Source organism: Topomyia yanbarensis, chromosome 1, assembly GCF_030247195.1.
Source record: "Topomyia yanbarensis strain Yona2022 chromosome 1, ASM3024719v1, whole genome shotgun sequence".
NCBI classification, from domain to species: Eukaryota; Metazoa; Arthropoda; class Insecta; order Diptera; family Culicidae; genus Topomyia; species Topomyia yanbarensis.
The window spans coordinates 207388862-207413537 of NC_080670.1; the positions used below are offsets into that span (position 1 = coordinate 207388862).

The window sequence follows — 24676 nt, forward strand, 5'->3', positions numbered from 1 at the left end:
AATTCGTTGAAGCAGATTGGTCTTTCGTATATGTCACCATTTAATGCGCCCGCCTTTGCTAATGAGTCGGCCTTTTCATTGCCCGGGATAGAACAATGAGAGGGGACCCAAACAAAGGTAATCTGATAAGATTTTTCAGATAACGTACACAAGGACTCCTGTATCATCCCCAGAAAATACGGGAGTTGCTTTTTAGGCTTCACCGCACGAAGAGCCTCGATAGAGCTGAGGCTGTCCGAAACGATGAAGTAGTGATCTGTGGGCAGAGTGTCGATGATCCCAAGGGTGTACTGAATTGCAGCTAACTCTGCGACGTAAACTGAAGCGGGATCATTGAGCTTGAATGAAGCGGTGATAGTATTGTTGAAGATACCGAAGCCAGTGGACCCATCGAGATTTGATCCGTCAGTGTAAAACATTTTGTCGCAGTCGACTTCTCGGAATTTATTATAAAATATATTGGGGATCACCTGCGGGCGTATATGGTCTGGGATTCCACGAATCTCTTCCTTCATGGATGTGTCGAAGAATACAGTAGAATCAGAAGTATCTAGGAAACGGACACGGTTGGGATTGTACGAAGAAGGATTGATGCTCTGTGCCATGTAGTCGAAGTACAAGGACTTATATTTGCAATTTGCGTACTGAAATAAATCATAATTTAGGGTTTAACCCAAATTCATCTTCAGGGAGAAACAGTCCATGAAACAGAAAATGCAAACTTATACTTTGAAATGATTTTGGTGGCCCTTAAAAGGGCCTTTTTTATAATGATACAAGTGAGTTCTACCTTTTTAACTTCCAAATCCATACAAAGTGCGTCCATGCCGCTTCAGAGTATAGACGACATCCATTGCGGTAGGTCACGCCATCTCGGATGACATTTTCCTGCACACCATCAGCATTCGTAGATTAAATCGGAGATGCATTTTACACCAACACGACGAGCCAGACGCCGAATGGCGGATTTGGTGATTCCCTGGATTTTATCACGAAGAACCTTGCGATGACGCTTGGTACGGGAACGCAAACTTGATACCGCTCATTGTACCGTCCCGACGAGCATGTTGCTCGTGTGGTAAGCGAGCACCCACTGGTACAAAACAAGCTCGCGTGACCTGTATATATAACATTCCCGTTGTAAGTAGGGGTTTGCCCACTACTCGGGTTCTTGTTTGCCCGGCGTACCCTTCTTTTCAGGGCGGCCTAGGTGCCTCTACAGAATTTCGGATTTTCGTCACAACACAAAAAAAAGGTAAACAAAACAAATAAATTTAATTTTACCGTGTTTATTTCCTCCAACTCTCTCCACTGCTGCTGCTGCTGCTAATCTGCTACTGCTGGGCGGAAAGGTGGGTGGTCTCGTCCGACCGGCCGGGACAGCAACGGCCAAGTTCTCCCGATTTGATTTGACTGCTCCGGCAGCGGTCCTTGACAATTAGCTAGGGAGGTGAGCTTAGCTCCTTTGTTGGAACCTCCCTAGCGACGATGGCGAATTATCGCCGGATCTACTCGCTCCCCGCGAGAGATCCCAGAAGTCACCGCAGTGTACTTCCCAGGGAGCACCTTTGGCCACCCTGCTTCGCTCTCCTTGACGTTTAGCTGTGAAGGAGAGCTAGGCTCGTTCGGCTGATCCTTCACAGCGAGAGCGGAAAGGCGTCTTCTGGGTCCTTTATGGTTAGCCGGGGAAGCGAGTGGCTCCTTAACGCTTAGCTTCCCTAATCGGCGACCCGACACCAGACCAGAGTTCTCGAACCACGAGCCGGTACTTTTGCGGGAATTTCCTTCCGCACACACGCGTTATTTGGCGGGTTGGACTTTCCAAAAACAAACCGGTCACTACCGAAAACAAACCGAACTGCAACGTGGTCCGAAACTAACGAACTTTTTCACGATGGCCGCCTTTTCCACTCACCCAAAACAAACACCAAAACCAGCACCAAAAAAACAGTACCGCCGCATAGCTGTCATCGCTATGTGCAGCATATCCAGCACACTTATTGCAGCAAGAGAAGAGCGGTGGCCTACCTAAGCCCTATGTTATTTATACAGAAATATGAAACAACATTTACTACACCTATCTGATTACACAAAACCGTTCACAAACGCGAAACTATATAAAAATTTACAAACTAAATGTGAACGGTATCGAACAGCGGTGAGCATAACTTTAACGTAAACAATACACTCTACGGAGTGTATACGCAAAAAAGGTATATTTCCACCCAGTGCTAAATTGTTACCCTGACGGGTTACACCGTATGTAATGAAACGCTTAGATGATCCTTTTTGACGGCTCTGCGTGAGATGTGCTTGCAAATTTCGCATTTTCCTCGCTGTTTTCGAAGGATTTTCTAAAAATCCTTGTTTTGGTTTATTTATAGTAGTCGCACTAATTCTGAAACTTGATACGAAATACGTGCACGAATTTCCGATCAGATGGTGCAAAAATATTGCGATTTCGATCAGTAGAACGGAAGATATTCGCATTTCAAAACTGGGAAAATTTCTTAACTGAAATTTTTGAAACGGGACCCCATATTGAAACGTTAGAAGTATTCTACTTCAAAATGCAATAAAAATTATGGAAGCAATTGAAATGTTGGTTGTAAATCTGACGTGGAATGATCCATACGTTTCTACTATGAATGCTACGCGCAAGAGCGACAAGAATAGTTGGATGGTCGGTTTGTACTTTTTTTTTAATTTCAATTATAGAGGTTTTAACCTTAATGTCATTCGCCTCTTCGGGTTAGAAAAATCTCTTAGGAAAAATTTCTAACCCTATGTGCGGGGTCGGGACTCGAACCCAGGTGCGCTGCGTACAAGGGAATCGATTTACCAATACGCTTCGCCCACTCCCCTAAGGTTTGTACTGGTGGTTTGAAAATCATATGCACTTAAGTTAGAAGTAAAATATTTACCTTGATTTGTAACAAATTTTTCATTTCATTTAAAAATATTAGTTAAACTACAACCGTCCGGCTTGAAAGGGTTCACATCAATTCATTCACTCCCTGACCCACTCACCAGCTTCTCGCGGTGAGTTCCACCACTCTCGCGCGCGATTAAATGAACCGAAACAAAAACATCGCACTCTTGATGAGAGCTTGTTGATGGCGTCCGCGTCGGTCGATGTCACGCGATGAGTTTGTAAATTTAAGCGAGAGAGAGACTGTGAGATTCATTAGAACTCGCGTCACATTCACTCACAACTACACCGCCATCGGCGATATTCGCGAATCAATATTAACGCGATTATGTCATTTTTTTCCTTCGCAAACCTCATCTTGCTCTTTTCTTGTATTCATACGATTAGGGGAGAGAAGAAAAATGACGTTCGATTTTTTTTTCTGCCATAGAAACTCAGAGTGAGAGATATACGAAGATTAAGATACTCTTCGTCGGGATTGGCCAAAGAGAAACAGAGAATAACAGAAACTGTATAATGAAATTTGCAGATGTAGTTAGCTGAAACAGAAAACCGCACCAATAAAAGTTGCAATAACAAAAACAACAACTGGCATCAAACAACGCTTGGAATAAATCATTTTCCCAGCCGCGTTTGTTTATGTACTGACTGATTCACAAAGCAACCAAGGCAAAAAAAATAAATGCGATCGATTCTATTTCTGTCGGTGAGTAACCAACGGCAACCAACCGATCAGCGGAGTGTGTTTGTGTGTTGTATCTGCGCGCTCTGTATATGTCCGCAAATCGGATGCAATTTTCGGCCACAGCTTATTAAAGCCAAAATTGAGCAAAGCTATAGAGCTGTAAACATTATTCTTGGCAAACAAAAATAACAAAATCACTGGAGGAGGAGGAAGAAGAGTGCGAGTGTGATGAAAACATAACCTAAAAATAAACTTTGTTTGAATAAATTCAAATTCGAGAGCGTGAAACTGAGAGAGAGAGAATTGAAGAGTGATTGAGAGTACGGGAGCGATGATACGGTGGGTTACAAACATCAATGAGAGAGTAAGAAAATTTTCACTCACGACTCACCGAACGGGTGCGAGATGATGGTGAGCGCGTCATGAGCGAAAAATTTTGAATCACGAAGAAAAAAATCGTTGTCACAGGATGAGTCTAATAAATAAATAAAAAAAAAACAACGCGATTAGTTAATTCGGCTCTCTCTCAATGAATTACGGGGTCCGTCCATCCAGAACCAGCAAGCAAGCAGGGCCTCGATAAGTGAGTGAGGCGAGGCGAGAATTCGGTTGTTTAGTTTTATTGCGTGTTATGGCGCGCTGTTGTATATAGCTATGTGTGTATTTGGATTATGATGTTATTTTTTTACTGCTCCGCTTGATTAGTTCCAGGCAATGGTTAACAATTTGTCTTGCAATAAAAAAGCAACAAAAACAAAAAAAGAACGATGCGATTTATACTAGAACTGATTGTGTGCAATAAAATGCTCGATTAGTTCGAGCCGAGGAGACTCGTGGTTGGTTCTTACGGAAAAAATGAAGTGTTGAGTATTTTTTATGGCGAAATTATCGGATATGATTAAGCCATATGTGATGGCAACTGATTAATATTCGGTCAAGGTTAGTTACAAGCAGGGTTGCCATAAAATATTTTATCTTTTTCCTGACAGATGAGCAATTTTTGAAAAATTTCAGTTTTTGTTTTTTTTCTGTTTTAACTGTCACAGAAGGTAAAAATATTTTTATCGACTCGAACACAGATTTCAATGTGACATCAACTCAAATTGTAAGTAGGACGAAAATATTTGAAAATAAAACTAACAAGCTGATAGAAAAATTGCCTTTCCCTAACAGTGCGCCAGATATCAAAGATTGAAATATTTCACACTCGAATTTCGCTTCCCGTTGAAAGCAGCCGCAGTGCGGCCATTCACAAGAGACGCAAATTATGCTGTTCCGGTGCAACAATTTAAAACTATTTCTCTTCGCCGCATCGCTCGTATTCTTTTCGCAGTAGGCTGTGTGAGTGGCAACAGTAACAACAGCAACAACAATAATAACAACCAAACTATGGCTAGAGAAAAGCTAATTGTTGAATGGAATCCACAGACCGGCTGCAATAACCCTTTTACAACGTCTCTGTTCCCCCCAACCCTGCCGATCCAATTACCGCCGTTCGCAAGTTCCCTCTGAGACGCGAAGAGCACCGTCGTGAGCACTGAACTGTGATGGCAGCACTTGACTCTCGGTGTAAAAGTTTTTTTTTTGCTCTATACAAAACGTACACAGAAAGACCCAGAAACTGACATGGCTCGGTGGTTTGATCGAAGCCGAGATCACATCCCAGCCATCAGGGAACGCAACAAGAAATGTTAGACTGGTGGGAAATCTGCCCTCACCTTACCGTGACTCCGGCCGTTCGTCCGCCGCTACACGGCTTAAGTTCAAATTTCCTGATCTCCGAGGGAAACAATCGCCACTTGAAAGTTTATTCCCCTCACCACCATCGGCCGGCCACTGCGCGGACGACGACGAGTCCGGTTTTGGTTTCGATAGGAAATACGTGCAACTATCGCTTTTCATTCAGGAGCACGATCGAAGCAAAAGTGTTTTATAGCACGCGACGTTGCTCATTGTGAAGATCTGACAGCACTGTTTTTTATCTGACAGTTCAATTCAGGGGTGTACTTACTCTTCCTGCAGCTCGATGCCACTATCATCAAGGCCTACTAGACTACTGTCCTGCGATTGTTGTTGTTGTTGTTGTTGCTGATGCGACTGTTGTGGATGATGGTGATAGTGAGGAAGATGGTGATGATGATGGTACTGGTGGACATTGTTGACAGTTGTACCGGCACCGGCCAGCACCGCTGGGGAGTGGAAAAACTCCCGCTCGGCATGCTCGGGCAGCGGGGTTGGCGTTTCGAAAACCAACGTTTCCACCATGGAGCCCTTGGACGAGCCGAATGAGACCCTGCGGAGGAAAAGAGAGAATTGACAGAATTAGTTTTTATGCGGTACATATTTTGGGGGTAACAATTATAGCAGTAAAGGTAGTATAGAGACAGACTAAAGGAAATTGAAACTTTACAAAATTTCCTTTCTATCGTTTTCAAACATTTTATTAAGTGTTCTCCAGGTCTAAAATTTCCGCGTTTTGATTCGAAACCTCTAAGCCCGTCCGAAATCCGATATTCAAAACCAACGACATCTAATCTTTAAACTCCCTTTTTCAACCCCCCGTGTGCAGCGTTGGATCCAACGTTTCCAACTCGATTGTAATTACACATGTCAGACCCCGAAGGGGTCATTTGATTCACTTTCTACTTTTTCCGCCACTCAAACCCAAACAGCGCACTCCACTGAGAGAGCGGTCAGAGTTTTAGACCGCGGAAAACGTGCGGCTCACACGGTCACGAAAGATGAACTCGCACCGCCACATATTTAGGGCACATACCGCACGCTGCCCCGTATTATCGAATTATGACGTCCGCCGCATGGTGATGGTCCGACTGGTCCAGGTTAAAAACTTTCTTCTGACTGTAGCTTCACAATTCAAAACAAACCCGTGCGTCGGTTGAACACCGTAATTTTCAAGTGACAATGAGTTCGATCGAAGCAACCATCGCCGGGAAAAGTGTTTGTTGATATCACTCAAAACCAAGACGAGTGAACAGTTCAAGGTGACACGGCACTGAAAAATATCGTTCGTGTTGACAGCTAGCAACATTATTCAACCAAGTTCCAAGAAGATAATTTTCCTGACCAGTGAAACGCTGACGAATGACGCAGATGGACCCACCGAATGTGGGTCGATTTCAAACTTAAAATGCCCACCACCTACCAACCCGCCCGCCCGGTTCGGACCATCGGATCGGAAAGGGTTAGAGATTCAGCTCGTGAAATTTCTATAAAGAAAGCAAGTTTGAAGTTTGAACCGCTAGCCGCTAGCTCACCTGTCGAAGGGCTGACTGACTGAGCGTCCTATGTAAACGTAGGTAGGTAGGTAGGCAAGTAGTTGGAAAGGAAAAGTTTCGTCCGAATGCCCGGGCAACAGTACGCGGTATGATGCCCTCGCGGGGTACATTCAGCGGATTGTTTACAAAAACGGAATTTCATCGGTTGAGCAACTTGCACCTGTTGTTGTTGGTGGCCGTTTTGCCGTCGGGAGCTGGATTTTTTTTTTGTAGGGCAACAGAAAACAGATGTAGCCTGCTGGTGGAAACTGTGGTGGGGGATTGCAACATTTCCCTTCGTACGGTAGGTTCGAATGAATTTATTTTGACAAGCACAAGGTTACTACTACCATTTTGATGTTTTTTCTAACAAATGGTTACTTTGATCACATGCGCCTTGATTAACTCGACTTCTAATGTTGGAAAAATAGCAAAAGAATAAAGGGATACAGAAAAGGGAATACAAAGAAGGAAAGGGAGAAAATAAAACAGTAGGAGGTTAGGAAAAACGAAAATAAAACGTAAATATAAGTAAAAAATTAATGGAAAAAGATACAGAGGCCAAAGAAAGGGTAACAAGATAAAGGAAAGGACAGAAGTGAAAGATAAAAATAAAAGGAGAATAAAGTAAAAAAGGGAAATGGAAAAAAAACTATCGGAGAAGGAACAAAGGAAAAGAAAAGTTCAATTGGAATAAGTAAATCTGTAAAAAGGAGGATTCGGAATGATTGATGAAAAGGTAGTTTCAATAAATAAGAAAGGAAAACCAAAAGAGATATTGGAAAAATCAAGGAGCTAGGTTGAAAATATGGAAGAAAGGACAAAAACGGGATAAAAAGAGGATAAACTACATAGGGAAAGAAATCAAGGAAAGCGGAGGCTATAAGAAAATGAAAAAAAGTAAAGAAAATATGAAAAGCAAAATTGAGAAGTAGGAAAATGGGGATGAATAGAGAACATGGAAAGTAGAAACAAAGGAAAAGAGCCGTTTCCCGTGTTCGTTTTGCCTGTTCTCTTTTTCTTATTCCTTACCTTTTTCGTTCATTTTATTTCCTTTTTTACTATTTTGTTATTTTTTCTCATTTTCCCTTTATTCTTTCCTTATTTTTACTTCTTTTTTAACTTTAATTGTACTTTTTCCTTATCTTAATTCCTTACCATTTCCTTTTTAATTTTTTCTTGATGAGTTTTTCTTTTTTTTCCTATTATTTTATTTCATTTCGATATTTTTCTTATCTTTTATCGACTCTCCTTATTGCCGGTTTCCTTTCTGTTTTCGTATAGGTAAGACCCTTTTCGTTTTATAATTTTTCTTTTTAAGATTTTCTTTATTTTTTTCGTCCTAATTTCCGCTTTTTTCCATTTTTTTTCTTCTACTATCTATTAAATTTCCATTATCCTTATTCATACGTTCTTTTATTATTTTTTCTACTATATTCTTACTGTTTACCTTATTACTTGCTAATATGAATAGGGAAAAGTAACGAAAACAAAAAGGAGAATAATAAAAAAGGAAGAAAGAACAAGAAACTAAAAACAGAAAAAATAGAAAAGGAAAATGGATGAAAGAAAGAAGAAAGCTGGAACACTAAAAGAATAAAATCGAAAAATGAAAATTAACCAAAAGCATAAAAAGAATTGTTACTGTCTTCTTTATTATTTACTACTTTTCTTTTGTTCAATTTTATCCATTCTTCGTTTTCCTCTTTTTCCATTTCTGTTTTCCAGTTTCTGCTTTTCAATTTAGTTTTGTTTCCATTTCTATTTTTCCTTGCTCTTAACTGTTTCCTTTTTGTTACTAGCTGATGTTTCACTTTTTTCCGTTTTAGGTTGATCCATTTTGCTTATTGACGTTTCTCTTCTGCCTTTCCCTTTTTTACTTTGATACTTTTTTCCTTTTCTATTTACTCTTTCATATTTCACTTCCTATTTTCTCTCCAATTTGTAACGAAATTCAATGTAATGTAGACAAAATGAGAAAAGAAAAATGTAAAATGAGAGATTAAATTCTGGTAGAAGAAGGATTAAGGTTAACTAGAAAGAGGCAAACAAAAAAGTACAACAATAAGAATAAGAAAAAAAGTAACTGAAGCATGGAAAGGGGTAGAGTAAAAAAGTAACAAAATGAAGAAAACAGAAAAGGAAGAAAAAGATACATTAAACCGGTCTAATGGAATAAGTAAGAAGGGGCATACGGAAATAGAAGTGAAACTGAAAAAGTAAATATAAAAAGGGAATGAGGGAAACATAAAAAAATCATTACAATAAGTGATTTATAAAAAAGGAAAATAAAGAAAAAGGCTAAAGAAAAAAGGAACAAACATGAGTAAGAAAGTGGAGAAGAAAATAAAGGGTAAAAGATAAATGAAAAACTGAATGAAAAATTATAACAGGATCACTAGAAAAACGGAAAACGGAAAGATGAATCTGAAGAAAAAATCGTTACGGAAATGAACAGAAAGGGGGGAAAGTGAACAGAAAAGGGTGAAAGTAACAAATAAAAGAAAAATTTAGAAAATGGGAATGGAGGGAAAAAACAAATAAAAAATGTGTAAAGAAAAGTAAAAAATACAGAATGAAAAATGAAGAAAAATAATAATAAAATAACAATTAAACAGAGATTGGAAGAAATAATAAGAAAAGGTTGAAATCAAACATGATGAAATTATGTTAAGAAAAATAAAAATAAATTACCAATCGGAGAGAAAGAAAAATAATTAAGAGGAAAGGTAGAAAACGGACAAAGGAACAATATAAAGAGATATTGAGCAAATAAACTGGAAAAGGACTTATGAAATTGGGAGCAAAATTACAAAATTAAATAAAAGAAAATGCAAAGAAAAAAATAGAGCATAGGAAAGAGAAAAACAAAGCAGTTTGGTGGAATAAATTAAAACAACGTAAAACGTGATACAAAGAAGTTTTAGAAAGGGGACAAAGAAAAAGCTAATAGGAATAGGAATACGGAAAAGCAAGGAAAACAAAAAAGGAGAATAATAAAACAGTAAGAAATTTCCTCATAGTGTTATGTCTGTTAGTCCGTGTTTTAACCGCACTTTTTCTATATTTTCTTGTTCTTAAAATTTCCTTTTCTATTTTCATTGATCAGTTGTCTCCTTTTTTCTTTTTCTTTTATTATTAATTTTCGATATTTTTGACATATTTTATTGATTCTTTTTCTTATTGCCTTTTTCCTTTTCCTTTTTTATTTCTTTTTTTTCTTTTCGATTTATCATTTTTCTTTTTCACATTTTCTTTTTTCTGTAGTCTTTTTTCCGTTTTTCCCTCTACTTTTTTCTACTATCCATTAAATTTTCATTAGCCTTATTTCTACCTTCTTTTACTTTTTCCGTCTGCTCTTTTCTTACTGTTTACTTTTCTATTTACTACTTCTTTTAATTTAATCCATTCTCCGTTTTCCTCTTTTTCCATTTCATACTTTTTAATTTGCTTTTTTTTGCATTTCTTGCTCTTCTTAACTTTTTCATGTTTGTCCCTCAATGAGGTTTTCATTTTTTATTTGTCTTGATTTTCCTCATTCCATGACATCTTTTCGTTTTTCTCACTTCATTACGTTAATTTACTGCTTTATCGTTTTCCTTTTTTTGATTTATCCTGTTTGCTTATTTATGTTTCTTTTCTGTCTTTTCCTTTTCTTTCTTCTTTGATACTTTTTGTCCATCTCTTTTTACTTTTTCCATTTTCTACTTACTTTTTTCATTTTGTTTTGGCAATGTGGAAAAAAGGAAAGAAAAAAGTCAAAAGATGACCAAAAAGAGAACAAAAACAGAAGATAATCAGGGAAAAGGAAAGCGAAAGAGCACAACAGGGAAAAAATTTAAGAAATCTTGGAATATTAACAGAAAATACAAAAGCGCAAAATGAAATCGGTCAAACGGAACAGCTGAAAAGAGACAAATAGGAAAAAGAAATAGACAAAAGTGAAATTGAAGAAGTTGATAGAAAAGGACATAAGGGAGAGAGAATAGATGAAAAAATGGACAAATAAAAGCGGAAAATAAAAAATAAGGAAAAAGGAACAAATAACAAAACGAGGGTGGAAAAGAAAACAAAGAAAGGGTGAAAGGTAAATGAAGTGAAGTAGAATGAGAAATTAAAACAGAGAAAAGGATCCAACAGGATAACGAGAAAGGGAGTAAGACAAAAATGGTTACACTGAAAAAGAGAAGCGAAAAAGTAAATTGGAAAATGAAAAAGTGACAAAAGAAATTTAAAAATGAATGGAAAAGCAGAAAGAAGGACGAAGGAAAACAGGCGAAAAGAAAAGTAAATAGAAAAAAAATAAATAAGATATAATATAATATAATATAATATAATATAATATAATATAATATAATATAAAAAGGGGAGAGAGAAACCGAGAAGGCTGAAGGGAAAAAGAAGAAAGTGAAAAAATCAATACAAAATAAACAAAACGGGAAAACAAATGGAACAAATCCTAAATCAAAAAATAAAAATAAAAGAAAAAAACCATAAAAATGGAACAAATTAAAAAAGGGTTAAGGAAAACACGAAAAAAAGAGAAATGCAACAGGAAAACGAGGAAAATAAAAAAAAGGAAAAAATGAAAAAGAAGAAAAAACACCCGAAACTAAAAACAGAAGAGATGAAAAAAGTAGAGAAATAGGGGAAAAGCAATACGATAAAAAAAAAGCTGAAAGGAAAAATGAAAAAAAAAAATATCGCACAGAAAAATTAAAACGGACATACGAAAAACAAGGAATGGACAAAAAAGATTGAAATGTAAAAAGAGAAAAGCAGTAAGGAAACATCAGAAAGGAGAAACAAGGAGAAAAGAAATAAGTACACGGAAAAAGAACAGAAATTCAAATTTTCTCATAAGCGATAAAAATGAATAGAAAATGAAAAGGGGTTTAATAAAAATGAATAGGAAAGAAAAGAACACTACATGAAACATGAACATGAAAAAAGCAAAACCATTTCTTTTTGTTTAAGAAATGGAAAAGGAAAATATGGAATGTAATATAAACATATAAAGAAAATAAAAATAGGTTTAAAGGTCGAAAAGTGTATAAGATAGAAGATAATAGATATTGAGAAATGTAAAGACGAAAAATGGGAAAGGGAAATTAGAAGAATCTAAAAGGTAAAATCAGGTCATGAAAACAATCATAAAACAAACAAAAAACAGAAAAATGATAAAGAAAAAGAAACAAGCAAGAAAAAGAAGAAGCGTTACAAGTTGGCAATGGAAAGAGGAAATCAGTAAAATGAAAAAGGTGAACAAATAAAAAGAAAAATGAAGTATATGTAATGAGAATCAATAAGTATTGTAACACGCCACAAAGGATAAATTCAAGACAAGCCTACAAAATCCAAGTCATCAACAAAGTTGTTGAAAAAGTAACGACAGTGTAGATAGTTATTTGTTTAGTTAACAACTCTGTCACCATACGGCACTAGGGTCCAGGTATGGTAGTTCCTCAGGGTAATACTTTGGGACCGCTTCTTGTCATGTTATTTGTCAAGAACGCTTTCAATCCAGAAGCATTTATTTGAAGGTATGCATGCTGTCTTAAATAGTACAGATTGATGGCTTCGGGGTTCATAAAATGGAAGTAAATCTCTTAGAGCGTATGAACTGAGGATTATAATTAGAGAGCTGGAAATGTGATTTTGGATTGATACAATATTCTCTGGTTTCTTAATTCTATGTTCGTCACTTCCAGAAGTTCATATCTCATAGCTACAAAAACAGTAGCTGATAGATGAAAACCGAAATAAACCAGATTTGCCAACTGATCTTCTGAGTCTTGAAAAAAAAACGAACAAAAAATAGCATTCCAGAGACGATCGCGTGAATGAAGGAGAACTCAGAATAAATTATTCATCACACATTTCCATTTGGGCCCAGCCTTTCCCCCGGCACATACCAATGAATTTGGTACATATTTGCAGTAACGAAACAAGCGAACGTTTGTTGGTCGAAACACCCCTTCTCTCTTCCATTTCTGTCAGCTTGTCAAACTGCAAATATGAACTGTTTACCCTCGGCGCTAAGTGTGATATAGAAAATTTCCCTCTTTCTGCAAAATTGATTTTTGTTAGTGTTTCACTAGTGAACAAGGCGGCGAATAGAAGAGTAACCCTTTGGCGTTCTTCGACTTCAATGAAATGACAACATTTGTTAGGGGTCGTTCCAAGTGCTAAATTTGCTGTCAAATATTGCCTGCGTCTAAAAAGACCGCGCCAAGTGAAAAAAAATAGATTAGCTTCTATCAACCATTGAATTCACAGCACCGGAACCTTCTGGTTTACGCACCCGTCTTCTGTTTAGCTAACTTAACATTGGTATTTGCTATTGGCTTAGGAGCAACAAATTAAAATAGAACAATTTTCTCGTTACTTATACTAGTCCTACAAGATTGCTGTAACCATTTTCAACCGGACAGTGTCAAGAAAATATTTTTCCGTTTAGTGCCCCACGAGTTACCAACAAATAAAATCTCACTCTACTTTTCAGCTGAAATTTTCAAGCATGGTCACTATGTTCAAAGTTTTACTATTTTATGCATCTAAATTTGACTAAACATTTTGACGCTTAATTTTCATTTGATCCAAAGTAACTTTATTGAGTCCATCCAACAACGGTTGACCGTTAAAGGGTTTGCTTAGACTAGTTTGTACAGCTTTTGAAATTGTTTCATCCGCGACTCGGTAATGGTATTGCAAAATAGCAGAATGAGCGTGAAGGCATACGGACGATCATCCTCGTTGCCGTCGTCTACGCTTTTGTTTGATGTACCAGCGACTCGACCTATTTTTCGTGGATTCTCTCACCACACAATTGCCATCTTCGTTGTTTACCAATTAAATTGGCACGTTATGGGTTATGGGGCACACAAAACGTGTCCGGTTTGATGTATTATGGACGTACACAGTTTATAGTCGATGGTTTTATAGCATTTGGCCAAAGATACTGACTGACTGACTGACCGACTGACGAACGCGTTTTTTATCAGCTCATTTCGTTTCGTTTAACATTCTTTGTTTCTATTTTCTGCATCTATATCATTCGCTGACTAATACCCATTAATCTTCGTTGGTTCATTCAATTAATAGATCCGTCGGGTAATGTTCGGCCTGATAGCAGCAGCAACAGCAGGCCTTGCGTTCCAGCTTGTTTATGTTCGTCCCTTACTCGTCACACCACCAGTCATCCCTCCTGCATCGTCGTCAACGGTACAGAAAACGACCAGAAAGTAGGCGAACCTAATCGACAGCTCTTCTCGAAATTACACTTCTTGGAAGCTCGCGTTTTTTCCACCCCCTCCCACCACTGTGTGAGAGAAGTCAGTCCTGTCTGTAATGAGAGGCATAAACCATCGAAGCAGCACATAAAACGCCAGAAGTTAATTGAAAAGACCAATAACAGTAACTCATTTAGTGAATGGAAAAATGGCGAGAGGAGGGGTGATGTGATTAGTTATTAAAAGCCGAAGTTGTTATCTGAAACTTATACTTTTACTACTAGTAGTAGCAGCTGCAGAATCCCGCATTCCCCGATAACAATTTTCTTATGAATGAGTGTTGTTAACCTTGTAATCTATTTAAAGTCAAATTGTTTCTTGTTTTGTGGTACACTCTATTGCCGTTTTGACATAGACTAGTCGATGTCGTCTGCGAAACCGAGAAGCACGTGAGATCGCGTGATAATATGTTATGCTACAGCTCGTTTCGTTTCACTGAATCGTACGCCGTCTTGAAATCTTCAAACATGGATGGTTGGTATTCGCTGAGAAAGGATTCAGCCAGCGGGCGCAGTCTGCTAAACAGAACACGGGAGGGGGCTTATAAGCGGTATTGAGCATCGTTATACCTCGATAGTTTTTTTTACACTCGAGTTTGTGATTTTTTTTGAAGATAGAACAATTTTTAGTTCAAAATATAAAAAAACATACACTGAAGAAATAGTTTTGGGGAACGGGCATAGCTTAGATGATAAATCGATTGCCTTGTTCGCAGCTCACCTGGGTTCGATTCCCAACCCCGCACATCTTGTGACAACTTTTTCCAAGAGATTTCTCTAACACGAAAATTGGCGAGTGACCACAGGATTAAAACCTCTATAATCAAAATAAAAAAAATAAAAAGTAGTAGTAACGGGTAGAAAGATAAAAAAATGAGCAAGTGGAATAGCCGATATTGAAACCTTTCCGATGACCAACTCGAATGTCGGAGCTTAAATGGCAATCTTTTGCTGACAATCCCCGTCATCCTTCTGCTAAAAGAGCTTCGCTCTGTTTCTATTTTTTTCACACTGGGTATTAGTAAATACAACTTGAACGCCGTCAGTTCATTCGTCTTACTGCATTAGTGATGACTGCATCGATTTTTCATAAATCTTTGAATATGCGGTGCTAGCTCGTATAGATCTACTTCGATTGAATCATATTCCATATAAACGAAGTGCTTAGTCCCGACCTTGTCATATTCGACGACGTATTCCATACAGTTCTTCACAGTGAAGCTTTCTTTCTTCGATTAATCTTCTTAGCGTTTAGAAGTACACAATTACGCACGTGATGTAACTATATAAAGGCAACATTCGTGGCGATAGGGTCCATTTTCATCTTTAGTAGTCCCACAAATAACAGACATTGCGGCTGGAACATAATAATTTAATTAAAAACTTGTGTAAACTTTCGAATTGATTTGCTACACGTAGTTTGATAGTTTTATTTCGGCTGCAAAGCTATCTGCAAACGTTTGCTAAACGTGTTTTAAGTGATCGCCTTATTCCAGATGGCATTTATAGGTGGTTACACATGTTTTTAGCGTAAACTTCGGGGATATCTGTGGTAGGTCTAATACGTGTTTGTTCAGCGTTAATCAATTTCAACAGAAGCGTTGAGAAGTGGCTAAGTAACGAAGCGGTAGGTAAAAGTGAGTGTTTGCTTCAGTGATAGCTATATCGGAGCTATTGCTCTGGGCCAGATGAGAAGATAGACTGATTTTAACAATTTTAATAAAATTGTAAAAATTAATTTTATTCATGCTTTTAATTTTAATTGTTTTACTCACTCTATTCATCTTGCTCATTTGATTAATTTTATGTTTACTTTATTCAATTTGTTCATTTCATTCGTTTTATTATTATATTGATTTCATACATTTTCAATATTTTAGTCGAGGTTTTCTATCGAGCCGGACCCTAGCTTGCATTCTTCTGGTTTAGTTTAGTGTGTATTTCGAATAAATTCTGTGAAACAATGAATAAGCAATGATATAACAAATGTTTCATTTCATTATTAATTTACTTCAATAATGTTATACGGCTTCTTTTTCTTTATTGGTTTTACTCTATTTCTCCTCTTTCTTTTAGTTTTCCTTATTTTTCTTACTTGTTTTTCTTTGATCGATTTTACTCTTTATTAATTGATTTTTTCTTTTTTTTCTTTAGATTTTCTCTCATTATTGTTTACTCTTCTCTTTTTTGCTTCTGGTTTTGTTTCTTTTTTGCATTATTATCCGTTTTCTTTCTTTTTATACTTTTTCTTTTTCTTTCTGTTCCGTTTTCTGCGTTCTTGTTCCTTTTATTTTTTAAATTCTCTTTGCTCTAAGTTTTTGTTTCCTATTTTCAACCTCTGTTTTATCTGTCTATTTTCTTGATTGTTTTATATTTTTATTCCCCTCGCTTCCTGCCTCCTATTTTCTTTTCTCCTTTAGGTTTGTCCTTCCTACCTCGCCTGTTTTTTAATTTTTTCTTTCTTTAATTTCTTTCTGTTTTTTACTGTTTTTACGTTATGCATCTTTGTTGTTTTGTTCATATGTGCTTTTATCTTTGTTCCGTTTTTTACACTTTTATCTTCAGCGCATTTCTAGTTTTCTTCTTACCATTTTTTACCTTTCTGTTTTTTTCATTTAGTTTTTCCTTTCTCTTACTTTTTAGTTTTCTCATTCCTTTATATTTGATTTTCTTTTCTTATCATTGACACTTCATTTTCACTGCTAAATTTTTATTGTTATTGCATTTAACCTTTCCTTTTTTACATTTTCGTTTTTCTTTTTGCCTTTCTCAATAGAAAGGTATTGCAATTGCTCTGAAAACCGACTTTTTAACGGAGGCCCGGAGGGCCGAGTGACATATACCATTCGATTCAGTTCGTCGAGTTCGGCAAATGTCTGTGTGTATGTGCGTCTGTGTGTGTGTGTACGCGAACACAATCTCACTCACTTTTCTCAGAGATGGATTAACCGATTTTTACAAACTTAGTCCCAAATGAAAGGTGCAACGTTCCCATAGGCTGCTATTGAATTTCTAATGGATCCGACTTCCGGTTCCGGAATTACAGGGTGATGAGTACGATCACGCAGAAAACGTCGATTTTAAGAAATTCTGCAATGAATGTATAATGGTGAAAATTTTTCCAAAATGTGACCACAACTGCTTCGATTTGTAGTACTAGGTCATTAACAGCCATTCAAAGTCTCTTTGGTCACATTGGCCACCATCATCGGTTCCGGAAGCCCCGGCGGAAGTATCCAAATTCAGATTAACAGTCACATCGGTTTCTCGGAGGTGGCTAGACCGAATCAACCAAACTTAGTCTCAAATAAAAGATGTTGCGTCCCCGTAAATGGTTATTAAATTTTATCCCCAACCGACTTCCGGTTCCGGAGTTACGGGTTGTGGCGTGCGATCACATAGCAAATTGTGATTCAAACCGATACCCCGATGGAAGCAAAAAAGGTAAAAATTTCGCTAAAATGTCTCTCAAATAACTTAACTTTGCAGTTCTAGGTCACCGACGGCCAAACAAACTTTCGTTGACTACATTGACCACCATAGACGGTTCCGGAAGTGCCCGGGAAAAGCGGCCATCTTTCATAACTAGCAAACTCATATCAGTTTCTCGGAAATGGTTGGGCCGATTTTCACAAACTTAGTCCCAAATGATAGCTATATTATCCCCACAGATGTCTGTAAAATCTCGCACGGACCGCTTGTATGGTTCCGGAAATATAGACTGAACGGTCCGGTCACACATGAAATTCCCATATAAGCCGGAACTCAAAATTTTTTTCAAAGGGGGGACCCCATGAAATTTCAGAAATCGAATTCGTATTTTTGATGCCAAACATCTTTAAAATGCATGAAACGTCGAGATTTTATGTTATCACGAAATTTTTTTTTTTAAATCGACTTTTTGGGACTTTGCCGATTTCGCACCTTTTTTCAGTTCAATATTACCGTGGCTGTTTTTTCTTTTTCAAAATTTTAGAACTCGAATGATGATTTATTTTCCTGTATATAGTTGTCATGTGATGTACAATAATAAAATGTAATATATGCATTTAAAAGCTTTTAATGAATATAAACAACGCACACATTCTCGTGATTCATGATTGAGAAAGGCACAATTGCACCGCTAGGTGGATTAAAATAGGTTTTTTCCTTTCTCATTGCATTGTCTCCCCTTCTTTTTTATATATCTGCATTACTTTTTTTATTCCCTTTCCTACTTACTTTAATCGATTCTCTTTTGACTTTGTTATCCCTTTTCCGTTTCCTTCTTTTCGTATCCTTTCTATTCATTACTTTATCCTTCACTTCTGTTTTGTTTTCCTGCTTCTTCGTCCAATTTTTTTTAACTTTTTCTTTATTTTTTTCTTTTGCTTTTGTACAACATTTTCATTTCTCTTTCTCCTTGACTTATTTACATGATCTTTTTAAGTTAATTTTTTCCATCTTATCTTGCTTTCGTTTATTCTTCTATTTTTTCCATATTTCCTTAATATGTCTATTTGATCTTTTTTGTCATTTTAGTTTTTTTGCTGTTCTTATGCATTTTCCCTATTTTTTATGTTTTGCTGTTCGAAATTCATCTTTCATTTCTACTTTATTTTTATGCTAATGTTTCATTTTTCCTTTTCACTGTTTCCTTTTTCTTTTTCCCTAGCGATTTCATTTCCTTTTTTCTTTCCCACTTTCTTGTTTTCTTTTGCTTTGCTTTTGATATTGTTTTATAATTTTTCCTAACCTCTATTTCCATTTTACCTATTCATCCTCAATTTTTTTTCGTTTTTTTTTTACTTTTTACGATATCCTAGCCCTGTTCTCTCTTCCACTTGTTTGTGGTTCTCTTTTTTATTCTTCCGTCTGCCGTTATTTGATTTCTTTTTCCTTTACATTCCTTGCTTTTCTTCGCTTTTTCAAATTGCCTTGTTACTTTTTTTTCTTTTCCTTATTTTCAGCGTTTTGATTTATTCTTCAAATTTTTCCAATTCGTTTTTTTATTTCGTTCCGTTTTTTATATTACAATATTTTCTTATTGTTTTCATACTTCTTCATGCTGTTGTTTTCTTTATCACTATTTCATTTTTCATTTGTTTTCTTTGATTTGTCTATTTTTCCTTTCTCATTTCTCGTTTTGTATTTGATCCTCATTCCAACTTATACCGTTTCTTCAATAATGTTTTGCTTTTCATTTTTCTTTACATTTCATTTTTACTTTAATTTATGTTTTTTCAACTTACCGCTTTATTTTTCGGTTGATTTTAGCATGTTCCTATACTCCTTTTTCGTATGTACTATTTTATTATTTGTCTCTTTTTTATATATTTTCGCTTTCTTTTTTTAATTTTCTTATCCCTGTTTATTTTTTTTATTTTTCCTAATAATTTTGAAATCATAATTTCATTTCTTGTTTTGTATTTTTTCTTTATTGCATTTCTTTTCCCTTTCCTTTTACTCGTTCCATCTTTTTCTCTTTTACTTGTTTTTTCTTTTGGTCTTCTATTTTTTTATTCTTTTTTGCCATTTGACTTTTTGAACCGGGATTTTCTAGTTTTTTTAACTTGGATTTCCTTATATTTTTCTTTATTCCTTTTCTGTTTTGTTTCTTTCAGACATCCACTTTCCTTTTTTTTCTTACTACTCTTCTTTTTTCATAATCATGTCATGTTTGAAATATCTTATCTAGGTTGACTTAGAGTAATTCAATTTGACCTGACTTAACTCCTAAGACGTAGCAGCCCGTAGCAGTTAGTATAAGTGGACTGTCGTAGAAGCCATTTCATGCCATGTCGTATTTCAATACTTAATACATGAATAACGTAGGGTCTGAAATAATAAATTTTTCTTCTTTAAATCATGAGCTGTTCTTTTCATGTTCCAAAGATGCGACGTCGGAAAGGTGTCCAACCAGAGGTGACTAGAACAGTAGGCCGAAAGCAATGAAGCCGAACGTTTAACCGTTATGTGCCCGACGCGGTATCAGGGTACCTTTTTAGGTTTCGCATAATAAAATTCCCATTTTTGTAGCAAATATCAAATCTGTAGCGAACTTTTCCGGTGGCATTTGTCAAAGCTCTCAACAACAAACCAAAGTTTACCGCTTGGTGCCGGTCTAACATACCGGCCACCATTTCCACACCGAACCTAGTTAATGGTTTTAGCCACCGGTGAATTACCTCTTAGTTTCCTAATTTCCAGCTTTTATTAAATAGCATTAATAGTTTTATCGACCGAATGTCTAACAATCCGAACCTCTTATTGGGTTTTCACTTTCACTGCCCCCCTCTTTGCAATCAACACTTCGGTTGTGCTTGCGTGCGTGTGTTTGTTTTGTTATTAATTGTTTTGTTGTTTTTGTTCCCTAACAAGCCAACAATTTGAACAAGACGAAGAATCTGTCGGAGCTCGGAGCCCAAAAATACATGCGGAAAATCTTGTGCGCATCACACACACACAGTCATTAGACGAACATCGATTGTGACATTTTCCGAACGGTTTCCCCTCTCCCTCTCTTCTTTAGAGGAGTAGAACCGGGTGAAACGAACTGTGTGAGTTACTTTTTATGGTAAATTGCATACATTTTGGAGCAGTCCATTTGAAGTTTATGGCTTGTCTGCTTGCTACATCATACGGTTCGTTTTTGATTCTCCAACAAAAACCATTTTACCCCACACTACACAGCTGCCCTTTTTTTTCTTGATCAGCGCGAGCGATTTAAAAATATCTCCCCCCCCCCCCCCCACACGGTTCCCTCTCTGGAACCGGGAGCCCGGAGGGGTTTTAAAATTAAAATCAAATAAAGATAAATTTAGCGTTCGGCCGCAGATACTCTGCTTCGGGAGCAAAAACGAATCGTGGAAAAACAAAAAGAAATAAAATAACACGAAACACGAAGAGGAGAAAAATCGGGTTTCGTTCCTCGATCGTTTTTTCTTCTTCGCCTTTCCAGTTAATTTCGACGATTCTAAGCCCGGGCCGGGTTGACAAATGGCACCGCGCCACCGACCGAGGAAAGACAGACCAATAACAGAAAAGTGTCGAGTGCATTTTTCTCAATCAGTGGAACACAGCATGCTGTTACTTTCGTTGTTCGTTGTTGTTGTTTTTGGTGGTGGAGTGTTGCGGTTGTTGGGGAGCTGAAAATATAAATGACAGACGATGTTTTGTTTGGATTCGTTGTTGGAAGTCAGTCATCCGATCATGATTTGGATGCAGTCGAGCGGCGAAGCAGCAAGCATTTTTAAGGTTTTACACTTATGCAAGAGAAAACAATCCATTTTGCATCTTGTCGAGGGAATCGTGCTGTTTTCGGCTGTAAATTGGTTGGAAGAGCAAAGAAAAAATGTGTTTGATTTTATTTTTGATTCGCTCTGAAAATTTTGTTTCGTTTGATGTAATCATTATAATAATGACACAATAAAAGACAAACCACAAAGTGTGGAACATTGTCTCTAACTCCCACAACGGTAATAAACTTTTATTCCCCATATTTACCTTCCATTAAAGCATGTTTACTTCACAGCTTCTTCTCATGGACCTGAGAAAATTCTCCAATTAGCACTTCCCATAGGTGCCATAATTGCACCCAGCGTCATTCAGCACCCTATCCATCATCGTCGGATGAGAACAAGAGTACCATTGTCGACGAAAACAGCATTCATTTCCGATCCACGGCGGCTTGACAGTACCCTATTTATCTGTCAAGTGGAAAATCTGAAGAATCCTGAGCAAGACTGGTTGTTATAGTATGTGCTCCTCTCCGCGTCCCTCTCGGGTTAGGGATGAGTGACAGATTCAACAAGTGTGGAGGTTTCAAAGGAAAACTTGTAGCTTGATAGCAGTGTTGCCATCTTCTACTGGCGAGCTCTGGAGCAATGTTAAAAAAAACAAGCTATCCCAGTTGACTAGATTTACCAATAAACTGTGATTGTTAAGCGTTTGTAATGAATCTGTTTGCTCCTTAAAACATAACAAACTTATTTAAGTCGGCAACACTGCGCAAACCATTTATAAACTCTGAATATGCCTTTTCGTTCCGCATACCGAACATTATGCATTATTTTACATGCATGTTATTTTTACAACTTTCGTTCGTCTTTCTTTCTCACTCGTGAAGATTTTCGTTCCGTTGCATTTGACATTTCGCGAATCTCGGGTTTGCTGGCGTCATGTTTCCTACGTAACGGGGTGTAGAATACAAACAACATACGTATGTACTCGTTGTTGTTAGCGGCCAGTTACCACCGGTTCGTGCCTCTGGTTCATTTCGTTTGAATTTATTTGAAATTGCTTATTTTGTCACCTGGTTTGATGGTTTAGAGTTGTTCGATGTTCGAAGAATTCTTAGTATAAAAAGAATCCTAGCGCTAGTTCTGCCAATAATTGTCGAAACAGAAGGTAAAGTTCCGTTACACAGCACAGAGAATTAATGGATGTATAACTTCAGGTAATTCCGAGATGTTTATTGATCAATACAAGCGCCGATTGACTAGGAACGTAGATCGCAGCAGGGAAGGGAAGCAATGTTAGTCCGACACTTGGTTTTTTGCTAGAGGCCGCATATTATTCGACACTCTCCGCAGGTCACTAGAGGAGAGAGATAGGGATAGAGATCAGGTTTAAAATTGTGTTGGAATTCGTGTGCGATACAAGATTCTAGAAGTCTCTGGGCCCGGCCCTTAATATACTTCTAAAAATACGTATTAAAAGACTAATTTTCACTGGTCTAATGAAGAGATAAAAGAGAAACCGTTCGGAAAATGAAAAAAACGACGCTCGTCTAATGACTGTGTGTGATGCGCACAAGATTCCCTGTGGGAGTGGGCGTAGCGTATTGGTAAAACGATTGCCTTGTACGCAGCGCCCCTGGGTTCGAGTCCCGACCCCACACATAGGGTTAGAAATTTTTCCTAAGAGATTTTTCTAACCCGAAGAGGCGAATGACCTTAAGGTTAAAACCTCTATAATTGAAATAAAAAAAAACAAGATTCCCTGCGTGTATTTTTTTGGGTACCGAGCTCCAACATATTCTTCGCTTTTTTCAAGTTGTTGGCTTGTTGGGGAACAAAACTAACAGACCAATTTATAACAAAACAAACATACATGGCGAATAAATCTCCAAAAAAAGGGAAGCTGGAAAAGAGCCTCGGTTTATGTGACAATCATTCGATAAAAATAATAAAATTATTAGTAACCATTAAATACATTCATAAACATAAACAAGTGTTGAACGTACATTTGGTTGTTGACATAAGAAAAAGAAATTAGAACAACAGCCATTCGATTAATTAGTAGGCTTAATCAAACCAAATGGCTAAACGTGTCGTTCGATCGACCTGATTTAGGCCAAATGGGTAGATATCTTAGAAACATCTACCGTACCTAAATTTCGAATATCAAACTTTAATCGATGACCACACCGTCGATTACAACTTTGTGTGTGGGAAAATAGACTGGATATCTCTGATTTGGAGGAAGATTCGAATGGATCCATTTTTCCGTGAAGTAAGACTTATTTTAAGCTCTTATCTAAAGTTAAGCGGAAAGAAAACGAATGGATAGACAGATATATGGAAACTTATCTTATCGTTGTACGCTTAATAAAGTCAAACGACGTTACTATCAACGGTACACAAAGCAACTTCTTATTCACTTAGCACACCTGCTACAAAGAATGTACCAAAACCACAAGCACAGCGCAAATGAAAGATGCAAAATTTTCTGGATGTGAAAAATTAAATATTGGAAGAAGTAACCTAAATTAGAACACGAAAAAATGGCATGGGAAAACCAGAGAGGCAAAAAGGACCATGGAAAAATATATTAAAAAGGCATTAAGCAAAAACAGTTAAAAAGAATGCAAGAAGAAAAAAAGAAAACAAAATAATAATAATAGAATGAAATATAGAAACTGGAAATAAAGAAAATGGAAAAAAAGAAATAAACAAAAGTACAAAGGAATAAAAAGTACAAGGAAAAAAGGCAAATGTAAGAGGAAAACAAGAAAAGCAAAATGGACGAAGGAAAAGATAGAAAGTAAACACAAAAAGCAAGTAGAAGAAGGTAAAGATATCAAAAGTAATGGGAAATAAAATAATGTAAAACGAGAATAAACAAAAGTAGAAACTGGTAAAATGCAGAAAGATAGATAAAAATAAAGCATTAAAAACCAAAAATCAAAGACCAAGTACAAAATAGAAATGAGAAATATAAAGGAAAGAAAAAATTGAAAAGGAAAAGAAATTTAAATGGGCACGCGAAGAGAGTAAATAGAAATTGGAAAAATGAATAAGCTAAAGGCCAACACGACATCAAATAAAATAAAGAAAAAAACGCGATGAAATAAAACGGAAAAAAAAGATATCGGAAAAAGAAAAGGCCATTTCAGAGGAAAGAAGCAGTATGATACATACAAATGAACTATCAAGAACGAGACATAATAGGTCGAAATAAAGTTGGATAAGAAAAATGAAAAATAATAATAAAAAACCTTAGCCAAAAAA

At 36.8% G+C, this 24676-nt stretch overlaps 1 protein-coding gene across 1 annotated transcript in view; it reads right to left on the bottom strand.

Annotated features, from left to right (window-relative positions):
- Window positions 1-24676, bottom strand: part of LOC131689763 (uncharacterized membrane protein DDB_G0293934-like) — a 207653-nt gene that overhangs the window by 84376 nt on the left and 98601 nt on the right. Inside the window, exon 4 of the mRNA XM_058975060.1 lies at window positions 5629-5910. Coding sequence (XP_058831043.1) covers window positions 5629-5910 — 282 coding nt within the window. The remainder of the gene's footprint in view (window positions 1-5628; window positions 5911-24676) is intronic.